The following is a 22,274-nucleotide window of genomic DNA, read 5'->3' as shown; positions in this document are numbered from 1 at the left end:
TTTTAAATGGTTAATATGAAACAATCACCGTTCATCAATCTCCAAAACTCTTTTATCCAGAAAAACTGAAACTTTTCATCCATTGCAAAAAGTTCATGTTCTCCACCAGCCCCTGAGAATGGCCCTTCTGTTTGATATGCTTGTCCTTTGCCTCTGATAACACATGTAAATGGACTCATGTGATATTCGTCTGTGTGACGGACGCGCTTAACTTAGCATTGTGTTTTCATGGTTCTCCTATGTTGTAGAAGATGCCGAGATCTTCTTCCTTTTTAAGGCTGACCAGTAAATGAAGAGATTTGCTTTTGTCACTGCGGTTCCTTTTCACTATAATTTATAAGAATTTTCCCTAGTTCCCAGAATTATGTTTTGTTTTGGGGTCAGTTTATTTATTGTCATGAAATGTTTTCATTTCATTTGTCATTTCCTTTTGTATATGTTCTACACCTAAATCCTTGGTTTTTAAGGATTACCTTTAATATCCTAAAGTCATGCACTAAAATTTACATTCAGACCAGCTTAACTTAAACAACACAAAGAACCTGGTTCACCCTCTCTCTCTTTCTCTCTCTTTCCCCCCTCTTAGTTGTTTATGTTACAAAATTAGATCTTTATACCATGTGGGTCCAAAAACAAGCTAATCATTTCTTAAAATGTATTAGTCTAAGTTATATGCAAAAATATGAAATTGCAAGGAAAAGTTATAATATTAGATTTTCAATTAATAGTTGCTATAGTTGCACACAGATGGTTCATGATATATAATGATTCAACTTATGATTGTTTTCAACTTATGATGGTTTCTAGTGGAAACCATAATTCTGATTTTGAATTTTGACCTTTCTATTGGTTACTGTCTTGGTATGACTTTGTCCTATAGTGCACACATCAGCAGGCTCCTATCAGCTACAGAGCCACGAAGATAAACAACTCATATCCTACAATGTTCCATGTGGCTAAGACTTAATACTTCATGGATTCAGTAACTGAGTCTGTTGACTAATTGAATGTGAGGTATGGGAAATACAAATGGCTCAAACAGTTCTCCTTCTAGGGTTGCACCAGAGGGAGCCTGGCTGGTAAGAGAAAGTGACAACTTTCTTTTGATGCATGTTGTCATTGAAGTAGAGCTGTCTCTCATGACAACTGGGTTCACAGAAGAAGCTATGCTTCTTCTGGTGACAAAGGTATATAAGACTCATCTAAGTTGGGAGGTCTTAGTGTCATTAAGAATGATGAGGTGGCACACGGGGTTTTCTTGAGGATCCCATGAAGGGAGTATAACAACATTAAAGGTGGAGAGAGAGAGAGAGAGAGAGAGAGAGAGAGAGAGAGAGAGAGAGAGAGAGAGAGAGAGAGAGAGAGAGAGAGGTCATGTCTCTGAAAGGTGATTAAGGAAGGATAGTCAGTGAGGTAAAGGGAACCAGAACTGAAGCTGAGACCCAAGTCAGAATGCTTCAGATATTAATTATTCATTTAATTAATTGCCAAGAGTAACTTATGATTTTCTTTGCAATAGATTTCCTAGTACATCTATGGGTAAAATTCAGATTCCCTTGGACTAATGGGGGAATAAAACAAAGAAATATATTCCTTTATAAATAAGTATTTGTGTGCAGCATCTCTTACTATCCACAAAGGGCATTGGTCCCAGGATGCCTGAGGATACCAAAATCTGTAAATACTCAAATTCTCCATAAAATACCATAGCATTTATGTAGAATCCACAGACAACATCCTATGAACTTTAAATAATCTTAATAGTACCTAATTTAATATCTCTGTGTTCCTTCATTCATGTGTATTCTGTGATGGAACTCTTCAAAAAATTAATTGGAACTTTCTGGAATATTTTTGCTAGGTGTTTTTTGTTTGCTTGGTTTTTTTTTATTTATCTGTTTTCTGATGGTCACGGGGCTTGAACTCAGGGCCTGGCCACTGTCCCTGAGTATTTTTGCTCAAGGCTAGTGCACTACCGCCTTGAACCACATGCTATTTCTGGTTTTCCAGTGGTTAATTGGAAATAAGAGTCTCATGGGATTCCTGCCTGGGCTGGCTTCAAAATGTAATCTTCAGAACTCAGACCCCTATGTAGCTAGGTTATAGGAGTGAGCTACTGATTCCCTGCTGTAGTGTTTTTTAAAATATAATTTTAAAATTTGATATATATTGTTCAGAGGGTTTCTCATTTCACAATTCAGGGAATGTATGCATTTCTCTTTTGGACAAGTTTCCCCTTCTTTGACTCTCCCCAATTCTTCTTTCCCATCCCTGCCCACAAGTTACACAGTTCATTTTTCACTTGGTGTATACTGAGTAAGCCTAGTCTTTTTTTAAAAATCTGACTTTGGTTATATTCCTGAGTACCAAACCCACAGATAAAAAGAGGTGAGTGTATTCACCTGCTTGTGGATGAGAAATTCAGATACTGAAGAGAAAACTTCAATTTTATTGAGAGGAGCTAAGCCAACTTGTATTTTCCTAGCAAAGGATATAGGACCAGATTAACACACTGTTGTTAGAATTATACTCTAAAGGCCCAATTTGCAGAAAATATTAAAGGGCAACAGTTTCTTTCTGCTGACAAAAGCCACAGGCATGAGACAGTCCTGTGTATTGGAGCAGAGGGAAAGCTTATAATTCACCCATTTGTGCATTTATACACTCATCAAACATTTGTTAATGTATTGACATTACCTGTAGCTCACTAGCCCAAGTGTTAGCCCTAGGGATATGCGAAAGTCACGATCCTTTTATTCTTGAAATGGTTTTTGGTGTGGAAGACAGATGTGTTCCCAGTCTTGGCACTATTTGAAGCAAACTGCATGACGCATCAGCAAGGGTAATGGATGCAATCAGCTCTTCAGAGGGGATTGTGGAGCCTGTTGCTAAGATACAAAATAGGACTTATATCCTAGAGGATGTACAGACAGGTGCTCCCAGAACATTGTGTTTCTTGTTAAAAGAAAAGAAAATTGTGGCTCTTTGGAGATGTGAAAGTACATGAGTTATTAGAGAAAACACAATCAACTTGTTATTTTAAATGAACAGCCCTGGGGTTGTACAGCTAGGGTCTACATTAGGGGTTCTGGATGGGGAAGGGGAAATAGCATAGGCTTTGTCTTGGTGCTCAGTGGTATCCAGATGGTCATACCTATTTGCCTTTGTAATGACCTCAGATTCAGGATCACCCCTTTACTATATCTCAAAACTCAAGAACCATCACTAAGCCAGGGATATATTTGGCCAAGTCTAAGCCAGGATAGTCCAATCTTTGTTCATCCACCAATTACTCAGTCTTGTAATAAAGTTTCTCCCCTCCCCTGCCTTTTTTCCCCCTCTCCTGACAGTTTACTTTTCAAACAAGCCAGATGTAATCAGGCTCCAGACAAAGGGCAGAGCTTGTCAAGCGCGTGGGTGTGAGGAGAGTGGGCTGGAAGAGGGAGTGAGGACAGTAGGGGAGGAGGTCATGTAGACTCTGCCACCAGGGGAAGGCAAAGCCTCAGGCTCTGCAGACCAAGGCTTGCTCAGCCTCCTGCCCTCTTCTCCCTTCTCACAAATGTGATTAAGCCTCTGCAGAGCGCACTGAAATCAGGTTAGCGACACTGAGCAATGCTGAGCTTGGGTAATCAGAGCCCTGAGTGAGGCAGGTGCTAAGTTTAATGTGGCTTCTGAGAATTAGGACAAGCTGACTTGTGGCTCAGCGCCACGTGGACATGTCATTTAGTAGATTGTTCACATAGCCCCCTGCCACTTTGCCAGCCTGGATCCCACTGCCCACCCCAGCTTCAGCTGCAAAGCACGGGAGACCAGCAGCAAGCACTGCTGGCATGGTTCAGGGCACTTGGTTCTCTAATTGGCAGTTCAGGGCCTGTGGGCCAGGTGAGGCAAGATAATAAGAGGTATCTAAAGCCAGCATCACAGTTGCTCTGTTCCTGCCCATGTGAGCTCTTGAGCAATTACCCACCTCTGCATAATTGTTCACTTAGGCCTCAAGTAGGGGGTCACAGGTGCCTCTAACCCCTGAAGTCATTATGATGAGTACATATAACAGAAAAAGCGCATAGCATCAAGCAGCAAACACTCAAATTGTCATCTCTTCTGCTTCTCAACCCAGGTCACTACCAGGACAAAGGAATTTATTGTTTCTTGAACAATGTTTCCTGATCATTTATGTAACTTAAGAATAAAGGCTTATGATAATCAAAAATCCATTTGAGGAAATATGTAGTCATAATATTTGATGGACATCATTTGAGATGCTTGTTTATGCAAAGATAAATAGAAAGCAATTTTAACAAGGGGTTATTTTAAATATATATATATATGTATACATACTTTATTTGCATGTGTGTGCATGCCAGTACTAGAGCCTGGGTGTGGTTCCATAGTTTTTGTGCTCAAGGATACTGTTCTACCACTTGAGCCACAGCTCTACTTCCAAATTTTCATGGTTAATTGGAGATAAGAGTCTCATAAACTTGCCTGCCTGGGCTGGCTTTGAACTGTAGTCCTCAGATCTCAGTCTCCTGAGTAACTATGATTACAGCCACAAGCCACTGGCATCTGGCTATATGTATTTTAAAAACAGGAGTTCAATTAGCATTTAGCTGGGAAAATGAGAAGAAACTGAAGATTTGCTACATTATAAATGCCATTTCTAAGAAATTGGTTAAAAAATTTCAGTGTTTCTGAATCTGTCCAGGTTTTATTTTATGGCCTAAAATGTGGTCTATTTTGGAGAATGTTCCATGTGCTGCCGAAAAAAAATGTATATTGTGTTGTTGCTGGGTGGAATAATCTGCAGATATCTGTTAGATCTAGCTGGTCTATATAGTTGTTCAATTCTAAGGTTTCTCTGTTGAGTTTTTGCCTTGTTGTTCTGTCCAAAGGTGAGAGTGGTGTGTTAAAGTCACCAGCAATCACTGTGTTTCGATCTATGTATGGTTTCAGTGAAAGTAAAGTTTGCTTGATGAAGTTCGGAGCTCTGGGATTGGGTGTGTAGATATTTAGGATGGTTATGTCCTCCTGGAGGAAAGATCCCTTTAGTAGATCCCTTTGTCTTTTCTCACTAATTTTAGTTTGAAGTCTATTTTATCTGATATGAGGATGGCAACTCCAGCCTGTTTATGGGGGCCGTTAGCTTGATAGAGTTTATTCCAACCTCTCACTTTGTTTTTTGGGGTAAGATGTGTCTGTTGAAGACAGGAGAAAGATGGATCTTGCTTTTTGATCCAACTAGATAATCTATGTTGTTTAATTGGAGAGTTAAGTCCATTGATATTGAGAGTCAGGATTGAGAAATATTTATTAGTTCCTGCCATTTTTACAAGCTTTCATTAGGGCCCATGTCTTACAATGTTCATTGCAGCACTATTTACCATAGCAAAGACAGGGAACCAACCTAGATGTCCCTCAGTTGATGAATGGATCAACAAGATGTGGTACTTGTACACAATGGAATTCTATGCTGCTGTCAGAAAGAACGACATCGCCCCATTTGTTAGGAAATGGAAAGACATAGAAAAAATCATATTAAGTGAAGTAAGCCAGACTCAAAGGAACTTAGGCTCAATGGTTTCCCTCATTCGTCATAATCAGTAGAAACCTGGGGCTCTACTAGCAGAGATTTGCAATAGAGCAAAACCTTGATACAAAAGGCCATATAGTATGACGCTAAATGAAAGGATCTCTAGGATATAGAAACAAAAGCCATATAATGAATGATTGTTGTCCTTAATGTACTATGTCATCTCTCATCTCTTTTGTTGTCCCTTGGTTATCTCATATTGTTACAGTATCTCACTGTGTTACCTGATATATTGGATATATTTGTATTTGGTTATTTGAAATTGGATAGGGAATGGGGGAAAACAAGATGAGGGGTGGAGGGGGGGGGGAGGGAAATGGGGACCAAGACAGGTGGAAGGGAATCAATGTATGTGAATTAATGCACCTTCTATCTGGCAAATATCATGTAACCCTTCTATTAATTACAATAAAAAATATTAAAAAAAAGAAATTGGTTAAAAAAGGGGGGAATCGGGAGGTTAGCCTAGTGGTGTAGAGTGCTTGCCTAACATGTATGAAGACCGGGGTTCAGTTCCTTGGTACCACATACATAGAAAAAGTCAGAAGTTGTGCTGTGGCTTAAGTGGTAGAGCTCTAGCCTTGATACAAAGCCCAAGGACAGTGATCAGGCCCTGAGCTCAAGACCCAAGACTAGCAAAAAAAATGAAAGAAAGAAAAAAGAAATTGGTAAAAATAAGAAAATAAAATAACAAATAATATTAATGATGGGTCATTCTATTGTTTCTGTTATTTTTTGGTTGATGGGTCTTGAATTCAGAGTCTGCGCAATCTCCATGAGTAATTTTGCTCAAGGTTAGCACTCTACCCCTTTGAGCCACAGCTTCACTTCCAGTGTTGTGCTGATCAATTGGTGATAAGAGTTTTATATGCTCTCCTGCACAGGCTGCCTTTGAACTGAGATCCTCAGATCTCGGCCTCCTGAGGAGGTAGGGTTACATGCATGAGCTGTTTGTTTGTTTTTGTTTTAAATATCATCTTTACTATCCTTTTCATGGCATAGACAAAATATTTTACCAGTCTCATATTTACCAATTGAGTTAGCCAGGTTTCTTAAACAAAGCCTTTTAATAGCTAATTAAATACCAGGGAAAGGTCACAGGTTAACTCTAATGACTCACTGTGTCAGAATGAAGCAAGCATGAAAATGCTGGATTCATAGAATGAGGCTCCTGGGAGAGGTGTGGAGGAGGCTTGAGGGCTAGTGGAAAGGGCAAAGGTAAAGATAAAGTTCACCACTGCCACCTCCCATACTGGCAGTACCTATGTCCACTGTTTGTAATATAAGGAAGCTACAAACAAGAAAGTTATCTGTACACCCAGTCTTTTATACGCTGAGTACATTGCCTAATTGTGTCAATCTTACCTTGGATAATTTATGTTGCTGATCCTTCCTTCCTTCCTTCCTTCCTTCCTTCCTCTTTCTTTCTTTTTTAAAAATAATTTTGGGTTAGGCCTTATAGACCCTGGAGAGGGCCTCACTCTGCCAAGTTAAGCCAGTGCCTCCAGATTCAAGGATTCAGTTATTTGATTTTATTTTTGTTATTATAAAGGTGATATGCAGAAGGATTATTGTTACATAAGTCAAGTAATGACTACATTTCTTTTTGGACAGTATTATCCCTTGCCTTAGATTCAGTTGTTTTTATTTTATTTTAAAATGCTATTCATAGGCAAATATATAAATGCAAAATTCATACCCACCATTTTCAAAACTCTCCTGCTCAGGGTTTCTTTCCACCTGTCCAAATCATCTCATTAGCTGGATACCAGACAACTAGAGACAATTCCTACTTCTGTACCCCCAGAGCCCACCAAAGCAATTCTAAACTATAATAATGGCACTTAACCACATTTTCCCTCTCCCCTCTGCCTTCTGGCCTGGTACCCCCATGACATGGTATGCTCCTTCTAGGAAATGGAAATAACAAATTACCTTTGCCTTTGTGTGTGCCAGTAATGGGCTTTAAACTCAGAGTCTCTCCCTTTCACTTGTATTGTTGATCAAGCCTGGTAATCTACCACTTGAGCTACAGCTCCACTACTGGATTTGGGCTAGTTAATTGGAGATAACAATTGCATGGACTTTTCCCCATGGGCTTCAAACATAGGTCATCAGATCGCAGCCTTCTAAGTAGCTAGAATTACAGGCATGAGCCACCAGGACCTGGTGACCAACTCTCTTCATTAGCTGTTATTTCCTGGTCTGTTGGGCTCCCCACACCTGAATAACAATAAAACCCATCCTTGAAAACTGCCTCACTGGAACTGAGGATAACCTCTTGTGGGCTGATTGTGCTTGGCACAGCTCAGGGATACACGGGTCTGCCGGGACCCAGCCAATACCTCCTCTGGGGCTCCGTCCTATGACTAGGCATGGGAAAACTCTGGTCTTTGGCAAAGGCCTCTGTCTCTGAGAAACAGTGCCAAGAACCTCCTTCATCACAGGCCACTGTGGGAGCAGCAGTCTGGGGCAGCCAGACTAGTCACCCACAGCAAACACCAGGTTACCTTGGCAAGAGCAGCATGATCCTCACTGAGAGGTGAATCTGGCTTTCAGGTCAAAGGCAGGTGGATACCAGTGAAAGGGAACCAAGAGGCCTTGCCTGGAGTTCTGTGTGAATTTGTCACTGTCCAGGTTTATGTGCCCGGTGAGAGCAGAGTGGGGTTTCACTAAGGCCACCCCAAATACACCACGTTTCATACTCATGTCACATCTGAGAAGAAGGTTCATTATCCAGACAGACATGATGGCTGCCAACCAATTCGACTCTGCTTTTGTGAACATAGCATGTTGTTTGATCATTTGGACAGAGTTTCAAGTCAACAAAGATGTTTCCACATCTATTCCACAGCCAACAAAGTAGAAATTTTCAGCAATTATGAAGAAATATCACCCAGAACCCTGATTTTAGAAGCATTATGGGTCTGGAGGGAGAGACAATAACATGCCTGGGGACCACAAACATTTTGTCAGTATCGTCCCAATGTCTTGATGTACATAGGGCAGAGGGCCTCAGTTCCCCAGTATGTGACACATAGAATGTATACTATGTTGGGGTACCTCTTTATGTTTTCAATATCAGTATCAGTTTTCTTTCATTTTCTCTGTGTGTGTGTGTGTGTGTGTGTATGTGTGTTTGTGTTTGTGTGTGTGTGTATGCGTGCCAATAAGGAGGCTTGAATTTAGGACCTTGATATCTTGCTTGGTTTTGTTTGTTGGTTTGCTCAAGGCTCATGCTCTACCACTTCTGCCATATCTCTACCTCCAGCTTTTTCCTGGTTCATTGGAGAGAAGAGTGTCACAGATATGCCTGCTTGGGCTGGCTACAAACCTCAATCCTCAGATGTTAGCCTCCTGAGTAGTTAAGATTACAGGTGTGAGCCATGGGTGCCTGGTTCAGAAAGGCTTTCTCATGAATCTTTGAAAGGTTAAAGTTAATTTTGGGGAGCCATATCATTGAAGAGAAGAGCAACAAATTAAAACAAGTGAAAGTTATTGATTTACCCTGTTGGGTGTAGTCTTAACTAACCCCGAAGACTTCTAAAAGGATCTTTCCACTGTGTTTAGGCCAATCCCAGCCTTGCTGGAGTGTGTATCACTTTAGGATGTATTGATTCTGTGTTCTGTGTAAATTACCCCTCCTTACACACATGCACAAATACACAGACAAAAACGTACATATACAAAAACACACCCCAAAGTAGGAAAAAGTGCCCCCAGGTTCTTACTTCATGGTGGGAAATATATCTTTATATTCAATGGATATATGTAATAAACCAGAAGGCAGAAAAACCTAACTTATTCATGAGAATTTATTATCACACATGGTTTTTATCAAGTCTGCCAGAAAACTAGTCAATCAAAGAAATTTTGAACACACTGAAGTCTGAACAATTTTATGTAAAGAAGCCCATTGTCCTTTATTGACATTAGTTGTGAATGAATTTGTCATCGGTTGTGTTTAAATTGTTATGTGACTTTACTAAGTGTTTCCTATCCCTGAATTTCTGTATGCCTCCTCAAAAGCTAATGGGACCCAAAAATCCTGATAAAAGTTACAGCAAATTCTCCAAGCCAAGAAGCATCTAAAATGTTAAGCTGTGTTGAAGACTAGCCATGTCTGTAGCAGAAGATGGATGGTGAGAAGTGAATTCAGTAGCTGCAGTGCTACACTGGACTCTGCATCCTGTGTTTTGGGAACTTCTTTGTCAATAGTGATCACCTTGAACCCTGTCCTGTGGAAACCAAAGTTCAACTTCACAAAAATAGCTGTCCATGTGGTTGAATGTTTCATTCGGCCCAGAGGTGCCATCTATGAGAAAGGTGTTGGGATTTCCCTATCTCTAACCTCCTAGCTCAAGATTTTGTTCGCAAGATTTGCTTCTTTAACCTATTAGGGCTCTTTTGCCTGAGGATTTGGGTTTCTACTCCATAGAAACCCATGTTTAGCATGTTGCTAAACACCTGGCCTCAGACAGTGGTAGTGTGTGTGTGTGTGTGTGTGTGTGTGTGTGTGTGTGTGTGTGTATCCTAAAACAATGAATAAAATACATATAGAAGATTAAACTTTCACTTGTTTTTTATTCTCCAGGTAGTTGCTACTCTAGGGACTACACCTTGCTGTTCTTTTGACAACCTCTTAGAAGTGGGCCCTATCTGTAAGTACTTCATTCAGTTTTACTTGGGAAAAGGTTCTTTCAACTAGGGCATTTGGCAGACCTTTCTGCTTGAGTTGACCTACTCATTCAATTGATATTACAATGATGGTCCAAACTCCTTTGTTTGTAATGACAAAACCTCATTGACTTCAATTCTATCCATTTGTGTGTGTGTGTGTGTGTGTGTGTGTGTGTGTGTGTGTGTGTGTGTGTGTATGTGTGTACCAATACTGAGGTTTTGAATTTGGGGCTTTGTGCTTGCTAGGCTGGTATGATACCACTGCTAATCTGTAACTCCTTTTCCAAATACATTGGGCTAATGAAACAAGAGCTGAGCTTGACTATACCAACACACAATATTTTTCCTCTTTTTCTCTTTCTTTTTTTCCTTGCCATCCCTAGGGCTTGAATTCAGGGTCTTGACACTACACTTGAGCTTTCTCAAAGCTATTGCTCTACCAGCTGAGTTATAATACCATTTCTGGCTTTTCCTTTGTATATGGAACTGAGAAATCAAACCCAGGGCTTTGTGCATGCTAGTCTACTACTAGGTCACATTCTTGGCCCCCAACACACTGTTTCTAATGGGGAAAAATGTTCTAAGCAATATCACAGTGATGGAAAATAGCAAGCTATGTTGACAAACTATTGAAAATATTAAGAGAAGTACCCTCCCCCCCCCACACATATATCTTTCACATGTATAATATATACATGACAAGAGTGTTACCTTTTTAAAAATTCAGTCTTTTGGCATGTCCCTTCAAAATCATTCTAGGAATCATTTAGGAGTGATCTTCTTTCCATAGAAGATGAATCACATATAGGATGGAAGATACAGCAGCCTGGATATACTGTAGCTGTACTCCATCCTCTTGATGCTGTACTTTGATGTAGCACCAGTGTCTGCTCTACAATGTTAATAAAATGACAAAAAAAAAACCCTGACTGACAGACTTTTTAGGACTGATTCTAATATCAAGCAATGGGTTTACTGTACATATGTCGTTAGGCAAATTGTTATTAGCAAAGGAATACATTAAAAGTTTGGGGGGGTTAGGGATTTAGCTCAGCAGAACAGCCCTTGCCTGGCAAGTCAAGGCCCTGAGTTCAGTCCTCAGCCCTTCGGGGGGTGGGGGGGGAGGGAAGAAAAGTTGGTTCGCTTCTTCTTCAGATGATTTCCTGGTTTGAACTGTCCGATCACTTGGGTTTCTCATGGAGACTAACATTCTGTGTTTTCAAGCACAAATAGTGGCTTTGTTTCTCTAGTATAATCTTAAAACAGGAAACTCTGAGAACTCAGGGCTGTCTCTTTAGAAAAGAGAATTCCCCTTGATTGCCAAGGACACCCCAACCCATGAAACTGCCCTTTCTCTATTCCTTAGGAATGAATCAGTCTCTCAGACCACACACCCTAGCTTGTGCCAGACATGAAGCCACCTGCTTGGAATTCAGCTCCATTCTCCATCTGCATGAGCCATATAAGTCTCTTACCTCTCTTCTTGCTATAGTCTATTCTCAGGAGTAGCCTTTATCTCCTTGCCAGCAGCTGGCAGAGATGGGTACTCTAACATGCTGGTAGGGGCTAGCCTTTGGTGACTGAAAAGCTGTGACCCAGTCCAGTCCCAGCTGTGTACCTTAACTTCTCAGCTTCTTTTCCTTATGTGAAAATTGGGAAAAATAACCTTCCCCTTGCAGGATAGTTTGGGGATGAGTTAATGCAGGGATAAATATTGCTTGTGTTGCAAAAGATGGATGCTACTCATCGGCTGTGAGATAAGCAGTGGGCACAGACTTGCCATTCTCTCATGATTTTGCTCCACCTGATACATGCAAGTATCTGTCATTGTGACTTGCTGGAGGTGGCCGCACACAGTGTGTTGAGGAGATACAGAAGTAGCTGGCTGCTGCAAGACTGTGCTATTGGCCTCATTAGCTACAAACATTTGCCAGCTGAGTCTAGCAACTTGAAGTCCCTCTGACTCACATATCAGGCTAAGGACTGAATGTCCTGGCCAGCAGCCGGCTGATGTAATTCCCCAGGGCTTTTGGATTTAAAGGGCTGAGGTCTTCTGCCAGATAGAGCCCAAGAGGCTGCAGCTCCCTAAGCCCAGTGCCAAATGCCCATGGGAGCAGGGTGATGACAGACAGCGGGTGGCCACTGCCATTCAGAGTACCCTAATGATGGCCACTCAGGCCAGCCTGCTGTCCTGAGCTCCATTTTATTGGTGGATAGACTCTGACCTGAGCTGTGTTGGATTTAATCCAAGAATTTGCTTCTGGGGCTGTGGTGGGGGATCTGACAGGCAAAAGCCAAAATTTTTTCATTGATGGCCAACACCGAAACTTGAGGATGGTCTACTAACCTTTGGTAGTCACTTCATGAGTCTTTTAACCCACTTTCCCTCTACCAAAACTTTTTATATAACTATAGTCCAACAATATCATTCAATCCTAAGCATCTCAAACTAAGAACCCAAGTTGACCTTATCCAACAGGAAAACAGAAATAAACTATTGCAGTAATGCACTCATCATTTATTGATGAAGTGATTTTCTTCAAAAGTTTGATTTGGGAAGTACAGGTTCATTTTAATACCTTTTAAAATTATTTTTCATAATCCAAGGTTCTTGGGAAGTAGAGAACAGAGAGATCAAGGTTCAAAGCCAACAAAATAAATCAGGAAATGAATACTCAAAAGGAGGAATAGAATCAAGCGAATAAAGAGAAGGTAGGGAGAATGCAGTCATAAAATTCAATGCATGCCAGGTGATGGTAGTTCAGGTCCGTAATTCTAGCTACTCAGAAGATTAAAAACTGATAATTGTGGTTTAAAATTAGCAATAAGAGTCCACAAGACTCTTATCTCCAATTAATTACCAAAAAGCCAAAGTGGCTCAAGTAGTAAAACACTAGGGACACAGGCCCCAAATTCAAGCCCCACTACCAGTGTGAGTGCTTGTGCATGCACGCATGCACACACACACACACACACACACACACACACACACACACACACACACACACACAATGCATATTCTATAAAACTAAGAAAATCGAGAGGAGGCTGGGGAAAAATGGAGGAGAATAATGAAAGGGGTGACAAGAATAAAGATATATTGTATTCATAAACTGCTTTGTTGAATGGAAACTCTTCATACCAATCTAACAGATAATAATGTTTTTTTTTTAGTCAGAAAAGGGGGCAGTCTGGGAAGGGCACAGACAGCTTCTGGTGTCCTCTTCTCTGGAGTCATGAGGGTTGATTTAGCCGTCAGATAGTCAGGATGTATGAACTGAGTAGGTTCACTTCACCAACAGGCTAGTTCATTTAATCAGTTTTTTTTTGTTGTTTTTTGTTTTTTTTTTTAATCAGGGCTTGATCCCACTCAGCCTACATGGCTCCATCCTAACTTCCATCCCTAGCCCCGCATAATACCTTCTGTAATCAAGTCCCTCAGAGGTCAGCATGGCCCCATCGTAAATCACAGCCTTAGACTGTCTGGGGCCAGAGCATTTTACAAAGGTACTTAAATCAGACAGGATGTCCCAGGGTCCCAGAGGTCAGCTCCTTGGAACCAGGGCAAAGGTTAGACCTTTCAGGGGTAAATTTGATTCTTAAAGGCAGACTTTTTTTTTTTTTGATGAAAAATCCCCTTTTTCCCTGAGGCTGCTTGGTCTTTTCCCACCCTCCCCCCCCCACTTGGTGTCTAATTCTAGAATGGCCTTGTTCAAATTCTTGTTATGAATCTGCTGCTACAGGCCAGCTTACTGTCCTCTAGATGGGCTGGCTCCAGCTCTGTGACATTGAGCTGCGGGTGCTGTAGCTGATGGCTTAAAAAAAACAATCTCTCTACATCTCCAGACTGGCTTCCTCTCATGGGTGGTGTTTGTGGGATGGGGGATGGGGTGGGGTGGAGGACAGAGAATCCATCCCAGTCCCTTCTAAATCTCCCACTTTTCCTCCCAAGCAGGACTAGTGTGTTTTCTGACTTGTCTTCCCCTTCAGGCTCAGGGGCTTGATCTGACTTAACTTTCTTCAACAGTGTGAATTAAACACAGACATTTGAATCTAGTAAATTTCATAGAAGAGTCTCCATAAATAAAGGAAAATCCATCACTGAAAAATGTGTGTGGCCCAACTGCACCACGAAAAGCACAAAAAGTCACCTTCCTTTTTTTACTTGGGCTTCCTTAACAAAATATCATAGCACGGGTAGCTTGTAAGCAACAGGAAATTATTACCCACACTCTGTTGTCTGGAGGTTCAAGATCGAGGCACTGATAGATACAGTGCTGCGTGGTGAGGATTGAAGATCAATTTCCTGATTTATGGATGGTGGGGTCTCTTTTATAAAGGTTCTAATCATATTTTATCCTAATAACCTAATTACCTCCCAAAGCCCTAACTCCCAATGCCATCACCTAGGGGTCATTTTGATCATACAAAGACTATCCTATCAAATAACACAGGAGGTAGGAGCTATTTATTTGTTTTTGCCAAGGGCTATTAGGATATTTATAACATCGTTCTCAGGCCATACAAAATGTTATCAATACAGGCAGATAGATGTCTGACATGAAGCACAGATGGTAGCCTTGTGCTGGTAGCTCATACCTGTAATGTTAGCGTTCAGGAGGCTGAGATCTGAGGGTTGTAGCAGTTCAAAGCCAGCCTGAGCAGAAAAGTTCAGGAGTCTCTTACCTTTCGTTACCCACTCTAAAGGTAGAAGTGGAAGTATAACTCAAGGGACAGAGCACCAATCTTAAGCAAAAAAAGGGGGGGGGCAAAAAAATACAAGAAGACTCTGAGTGAGTTCAAAACCCAGTAAATGAAACCCCATCCATAACCACCCCTCCCAAAAAAAAAAGAAGAAAAAGAACGAGCTATGTCTCACTATGTACAAAATTATTTGTTGGCTTTATACAGACTTGCCCCAAAGCTAGGACTCCCTGGTTTCTATGCATACCACAATGAACCCAAGCTGCGTATGAATGATCATCCTCTTATTCTTCAGCACCTTCCCAAATATCAGCCTAAGGCTTTCTCCTTGCCTCATCTGTTTGGTATCCTATGAGCACCAAGGGCGATTGACTCAGACAGGTGTTGATCTTCAACATCTTCAGTAGCTTCAGATGGTAGAAGCCTCCCCCTGCACTATGGGCCTTTGATTTTATGTCCTGGTATGATGGCATCCATGGTCTTGGAGCACAGTGACCTTGGACCAATTGAGTGTTTGAATACTAAAGGTCAAATTCAATGTCTTTTATATCTTTTATCAGCAGAGCTCAGAATAACTCATCCGTTATAGCACATGACTAATGAGTGGCATATATGGAAAAAAAATCCAGGAATATATCCACTGATCTGAACCAAGGCAGACACTGAATCCACTGACACTTGGCACTGGTGCCCTCATGTGCCTAGGGAAGAACCCTCCGATCTTCTCTTAAGTCACTCCTCCTTCAATTATTTTCTGGGTGTGTAGGGCCATAGAAATCACATTTATTTCTTACTGAATCTCCTGAGTGCCCTGATAGTCACACTACAAATATTACCTAAGTTATTATTTGAAGCTATAGATGCCACTTTCATCTCCATTTTGCCTATAAAGCGAATGAGGCTCAGAGGAGATGGACAAAGTACTACAGCTGCTGAACAGTTAAAGCAGGAGTTGAACCCAGATCGGTCTGTATTTGGGAGCTTGCTTATTTATGGGATCCTCTCTCTGGACCCCAAAGGAAGATGTCCAGGTAAGAACTCATCAGTTGCTTTTGGCTTTAGGCAACAAGGAGGACCTATGGCTCCACATCGATGCTGCATATGCAGGCAGTGCCTTCATCTGCCCTGAGTTCCGACATCTTCTGAATGGAGTAGAGGTAGGTGTGCTTTTTGTTCTGTGTGTGTGTGTGTGTGTGTGTGTGTGTGTGTGTGTGTGTGTGTGTGTGTGTGTGTTGCTGCGGATCCCACATTGTCTTCATGCATATAAAGTAAGAATTCTACTACTGGGCTACCTCTATCCCAAGGCCATCAAAAAAAACTACATTATCAGTGACTTCTCCCTTTATAAGAATCACTCAAGAAAGCCAGGCTCATCCCTGTAATCCTAGCCACTTAGGAGATTGAGATTTGAGGATTCTGGTTCATAGCCTAGGCAGGAACTAGGAAAAACTTACCTCTAATTAGGTTTCAAAAAAGCTGGACGTGAAGCTATGGCTCAAGTGGTAGAGCACTAGTCTCGAGCAAGAAAAGTTCAGGGACAGAACTCAGGCCCTGAGTTCAAGCCTCAGGAATGGCACCAAAAAAAAAATCACCAAGGGCCAGGAGTTTGGCCTAGTGGTAGTATGCTTGCCTAGCATGCATGAAGACCCAGGTTTGAATCCTCAGGACCACATACATAGAAAAAGCCAGAAGTGGTGCTGTGGCTCAAGTGGTAGGGCTCTAGCCTTGAGAAAAGACAGTGCTCAGGCCCTGAGTTCAGGCCCCAGGACTGGCAAAAAAAAAAAAAAAGAAAGAAATTATCTGGCCAGGAGTTTGACCTAGTGGTAGAGTGCTTGCCTAGCATGCACTAAGACATGGGTTCGATTTCTCTGTACCACATACATAGAAAGAAGCCGGAAGTGGTGCTGAGGCTCAAGTGGTAGAGCTCTAGCCTTGAGAAAGCCCAAGGACAGTGCTCAGGCCCTGAGCTCAAGCCCAGGACTGGCAAAAAAAATTCACTAAACAAGTGAGGAAGTAGTTGCATAGTTTAAGCGTTAAAGTGGCTGTGTGAACAAAAAATAGCAAGGCCATGAGTTCAAGCCCTAGAACTAGCAGTTCTAAAGAAGGGGTAAGCTGGGCATGGTGGCTTACACCTGTCATCAGAAGCTAATCAGAAGGGGTAATCACTCAACTTCTCACTGTTGTGGTTTGTTTCAACGAATTGTTTTCCAGCCAATTCTAGTGATTATTGCAAATTATACTCCCTTAAGAACAGGGGCTGAGAACCTTTTCTAGTGGTATGGCCTGTCTTCTTGAAAACCTCCCAGGACTAACCATCATTTTCTACTCTAGTCCACATCCACTCACACCTGTATTTCACAGGACTACGAAAGTATAAGAAAATACTTAAGGACCAGATAAAGTGTTTGTGCACTTTACTTATAAGGTCATTTAAAGTACCAACCTATAGTTCTCAACTGTCAGCCTCAATATGGAATTCACATGCTGTACTACATCATGACCACTTCACCCAGAGTCACAATGCATTTAAGTGCCTCCTTGTCTCTTCCAGAAACAGTCAAGTGTGGCCTGTAATGCCAAATGAAACACCTGCTGCTTTTCAGAAATAGCAATCAAAATTATTGACCAGGGCTCTGCTTCTCCACAGAACAGCAAAATGTAAAATAGTAGACTTACCACAAAGAAATGAGTTATGAGTTGTGTTGTAGTTATTTCCGACTCAGGCAGGATCTTATGTTGGTGGCAGCTCATAGGGCACAAGTCTCCTTCTCCAGGAACTTATTAATACAACAAAGGGTCCCAAGAAGTTACTCATGGCCATGTGTTCAGGGAAGAAAATTATTTTCCTTTGTGGTTCATGGGGCTTGAACTGTGGGCCTGGGCACTGCCCCTGAGCTCTTCAGCTCAAGACTACTACCCTACCCTGGAGCTAAGCCCCACTTCCCGATTTCTAGATAAGAGTCTCAGGTCCTTTTGTGCAGGGATGCCTTTGAACCTTGATCCTCAGATCTCAGCCTCCTGAGTAGCTAGGATTACAGGCATGAACCACTGTGCTGGGCTCAAGGGAGGAGAGTAAAACTCAGGATTGACATTGTCTAAGGAGGAATTAATTTCTGCTTAGGGATAGAGGTAGTGTGACCCCTGACCCTGTAAGTGAAACAAGATGACGAGGCAGGCTTTGTCATAGACTGCTGAGTGTGAATCGCTTAAGACTGGCTGTATATCCTTGTGCAGTTTGGATATTCTCTGTAGGTCTCACAAAATAAATATCATAAATGATAATCATATTTAAGAGGCATAGCAACCGTTCAGCACATGAAAGTACTGAGCATGCATTAGATGCTCTCATTATTTAGCACTCTGATTTGAAGAAAGTTCTCCTTAACACCTCTCTGTTCTTGTCTTGCCAATCAATTTTCTAATTACTACTTGGAATTCTCCTAATGCTCTAACACCAGGAAAGTGAATGTCAGAGGTACAGAATACAAATGTCTCCATCTTTGAAAAGAATGATCTCCTTATTGCTAATGAGTAAAGTGACATTCTGGTTTGTATCCTCATTCTTTCATTCATTCCATCAGTCTTCAATAATTGCTGATCAAGTACTTCTTACATGCTGTGGTTTAGGTGGATGCTAAGGGGGCCTCAGTGCATCCTGTAAAAATCTCTCTAAGCACTGCAATCTTGTTAGCCTGGGAGCAGTTTTTATCATAGGATTGCCGATACCAAGCCCTCCGTGGATATTGGGTAAGAGTTTCATGAGTGTTTAGTGTTACAAAATGAAGAATAAATCTCCCAAAGAGAAGAGCATTTCCAACCCGAAACTCCCAAACCCCAAAATGTGAAACTTTTTGAGCATATTTATGTGGTTGCAGAAAGAAAATTCTATAGCCTGAAACTTTATTTTATGTAAAAAATTAAATATTTGATATATATATAGTTATTTAAAATCATCTTCAGGCTATTTGCTGAAAGTACATCTTCAAAAGTATTTAAATTTTGTGTTTGACTTGAATCTTATTCCAAAGGGATCTCATTACGGAGATGCAAATATACCTAAATTAAAAATAATAATCCAAAACCAGAAACATTTCTAGTCCCCAGCATTTTGGATGAGGGATAAGATACAGAGAGGTAATAGAAAACAGTGCTTCCTAGTATGAAGACTATTTACCTGGATTTATATGCTTTTCCAGGTACAAACTGGCCCTGAGACTTCTAGCTCCTTCTAGGTATTTGGCTAAGGTTTCATGACTTTTTCCCCTAAAAAGGACAATTTGAGGTTTTGCCTTTCGTAGGTGACTGACAGCTAGATCACCATGAACATGAAGTGTACTCAGGGAGGCCCTATCAACAGGCGACAGGGTTTCACCCTCCAACAAGGATCATTTCAATTTTTCCTCCATTATTGTTCCAGGCTCTTTCTCCTTGCCTGGCTGAGGACTTTGCTGCTCACTGGGTCAGATAAGCGAGACTGCAATATCCTGTTGTGGCCCTAGCCTTGGAGATAAGGGCCTTCCTCTCTGTCAACAGCAGGAAAATATCACTGTTGGGTAATGAAAGGAGTTTAACAGACCAACCCCAGAGGAGGGAACTAATAAAATCCCTTGCAAACAAACCTCCTCTTTAACCTTTTGTTTCCTTTTATCAACAAATGAAACTTGCTGTAATTTCCTGTTCCTTTCTCAAAATTACTATTTTTTTCTTCTGAAACCTGGGAGGAAATGAATCTGCACCTCCAGAATGGGTGGATGTTGGAAGGCTGGCATTCATGGAACAAATGGCTCCTGGCTGACGCCAACATAGGCCCTTAAACCTTTGCTGTCTTCACAGGAATTGTCCCTGGATTACCTTAGATAGAGAAGAAGGGTCTGGAAGACTTGGAAAGAGTAAACATTTTCCCTTTGGGAAATTGAGCTAGCCTGGGACTATATTGTCAGTTGCCTTTATTTCTACTTCAATAGGGCCTGAGTCAGGATCCTCAGGATCCATTTGAAAGGATAAGGCAAATCCTCATCCTTTCAAATGGATCCATTTGTTTACCCAATTGTTTAACAAGGTTTACATTATGGAAAACGTTAAGAAAGTATCCCTCCTGCCAGTGCAATGGAAATAAAGGTTTCTTCCTCTGCTATTCCTGATGCTTGAAATCTCTTACTTTCTCTTTGGAAAAAAAAAATTCCTCCTTATAAATCCTATGCAAGGAGCTGGAGTCAGTTACTGGCAGTCGTTGTTACCCATGGTCTTTCAGACAAGAAACCTATAGCTGTTAAGGATGCGATAAACTTGGATATTGCTTTGAAAAGTGAAGAAATTGCACTCAGGTAAATGGGACGAATCATAATCTTACATCATCTTGGCAAAGGAGCCTACCCATTAAATGTAATATGCGTGTCTCCTCTAGAATGTCTCACAATTTTTAGGATGACAGATATATTCTTGAGAACTTTGCTAATTTATGAAATAGAAGGAATAGTGGCTATAAAATATTTCATAGGCCAAATCCATGCAACTTTTAGACATAGGGCTTATTCATTAAATATTTCAAATCTTCTACCAGGATTCTTAAAGAAAATGCAAAATGTTATGTGACATGTCAATCTGAGATGCTTTTCCGTGGGAATATAAATATTTATGCGCTGGAACTTGTTTTATCTGTAACCACTTATAACTGAATGGTTTTCTTGTGATTGTTTTTATTCCTTGACAGTTTGCAGATTCTTTTAACTTTAATCCCCACAAATGGCTCTTGGTGAATTTTGACTGCTCTGCCATGTGGTAAGTCTCCTCCCTGGTCAGGCCTGGGTTTGGGAGCCCCAGTCTCTGCAAAAATAGAACCTACCTGAAAGAAAGCTTCCAGAGAAGACTGCACAGGCAGAGGATACCTGTCAGGTTGCCACGTCACTACTTACCTCCTCTTCTGAATCACCAAAGGAATTCTTGCTAAATCTTAACTCTTGCTGTCAGCTTTTATCAAGAACATACTGTTACCTCACATTGGCGCAAGAAAAGAGAAGGCAAAGAGAGACAATCTGCCATTTGATTTATCTAGCAGCTAACGAAAACAAATTGGAGGAAGTCTCAGTACATGCGTGTTTAATTCAGTGCATATGTCTTTCATTCTCAGCTTCATCATGGGCCCCAGTAAAATTAATGCAAAACGAAAGCAATCTAAGTCTAAATGCTTACAAGTATTTCTAAGCCCTCTATCCTAGGACTTTGGAAATTCATCATAGCAGCTCCATAACCAGTATAGTTACATTAAAAGTAAGAAAAAACTCAAACACTAAAGTCAACAGGATTATATTGCACACAAAATGCTTTAAGAAATAGTGGTATAGCTGGGTGTTATGACTCATGCTTGTAAGGCCGTCTATTCAGGAAGCTGAGATCTAAGAACAACAAGTCAAAGACAGCCTGGTTAGGAAAGCTTGTGACTTTATCTCCAATTAACCACCAAAAAGGCAGAAATGGAGCTGTGGTTAAGCCTTGAAGAAAAGCCCTAAGTGCTGAGTCAAAGCTCTCATACTGTCAGAAAGCAATGGGGAGCAGATTGAGCAAAGTGAAAGAAAGAAAGGAAGGGAAGAAAAGGGAAAGATTTGGTTAATTAATCATGGGACCACAATTAAGTGAATTTTGTAGAGTATACAAAATGACAAAATTTGGAGATTTTTCAAAGGTTTATAGGAATTATTTACAGATTACAAAATTTTTCAGAATGTTTACATCACAAAATGGCTCAGGATATACTGAATTGTATATTTTTTTTCATGTTAAAAGAAGTCAAAAAGGCCGGTGTGGTGGTTCACACCTGTAATCCTAACTATTCAGAAGCTGAGATCTGAAGATGGAAGTTGAAAGCTAGTCTGGCACTAAAGTCCGTGAGACTCTACTCCAATTAACCACTTGAAAATGGGAAATGCCACTGTGGCTCAAGGGGTAGTGCAGTAGCCTTGAGCTAAAGAGCTCAGGAACAATACCCAGGCCCAGACTTCAAGCCCCACCATCGGCTAAAAAATAAAACAAAAAAACAAAGAAAGGTCACAAGTCTGACCTAAGGTAGAGTGCTAGCCTTGAGCAAAGAAAGCCCAAGGACAGTGCTCAGACTGAGTTTAAACCCCAGGACTGGAAAACAAACAAACAAAAGGCAGGGAACACTGGATGCTGGTGGCTCAGGCTTATAATTCTAGCTGCTCAGGAGGCTGAGATTTGAGGATTTGGGGCCAAACCCAAGCCACACAAAAAATAAGCCTGGAACCTTTTATCTCCAATTAACCACCAAAAAGCCAGAAGTAAAGCA

General features: G+C 41.1%; 1 protein-coding gene across 1 annotated transcript in view; it reads left to right on the top strand.

Annotated features, from left to right (window-relative positions):
• The window catches only part of Ddc (dopa decarboxylase), a 96,078-nt gene that overhangs the window by 46,714 nt on the left and 27,090 nt on the right, over positions 1 to 22,274 (top strand). Inside the window, exons 7-9 of the mRNA XM_090332218.1 lie at positions 10,185 to 10,251; positions 16,037 to 16,131; positions 20,685 to 20,752. Of these exons, the coding sequence (XP_090188344.1) occupies positions 10,185 to 10,251; positions 16,037 to 16,131; positions 20,685 to 20,752 (230 nt within the window). The remainder of the gene's footprint in view (positions 1 to 10,184; positions 10,252 to 16,036; positions 16,132 to 20,684; positions 20,753 to 22,274) is intronic.

Source organism: Megascapheus bottae, chromosome 5 (assembly GCF_031878675.1).
Source record: "Megascapheus bottae isolate mThoBot1 chromosome 5, mThoBot2.hap1, whole genome shotgun sequence".
Lineage (NCBI taxonomy): Eukaryota > Metazoa > Chordata > Mammalia > Rodentia > Geomyidae > Megascapheus > Megascapheus bottae.
Note: the sequence above shows the minus strand (reverse complement) of the source record. Positions and strands in the feature narration are given on the sequence as shown.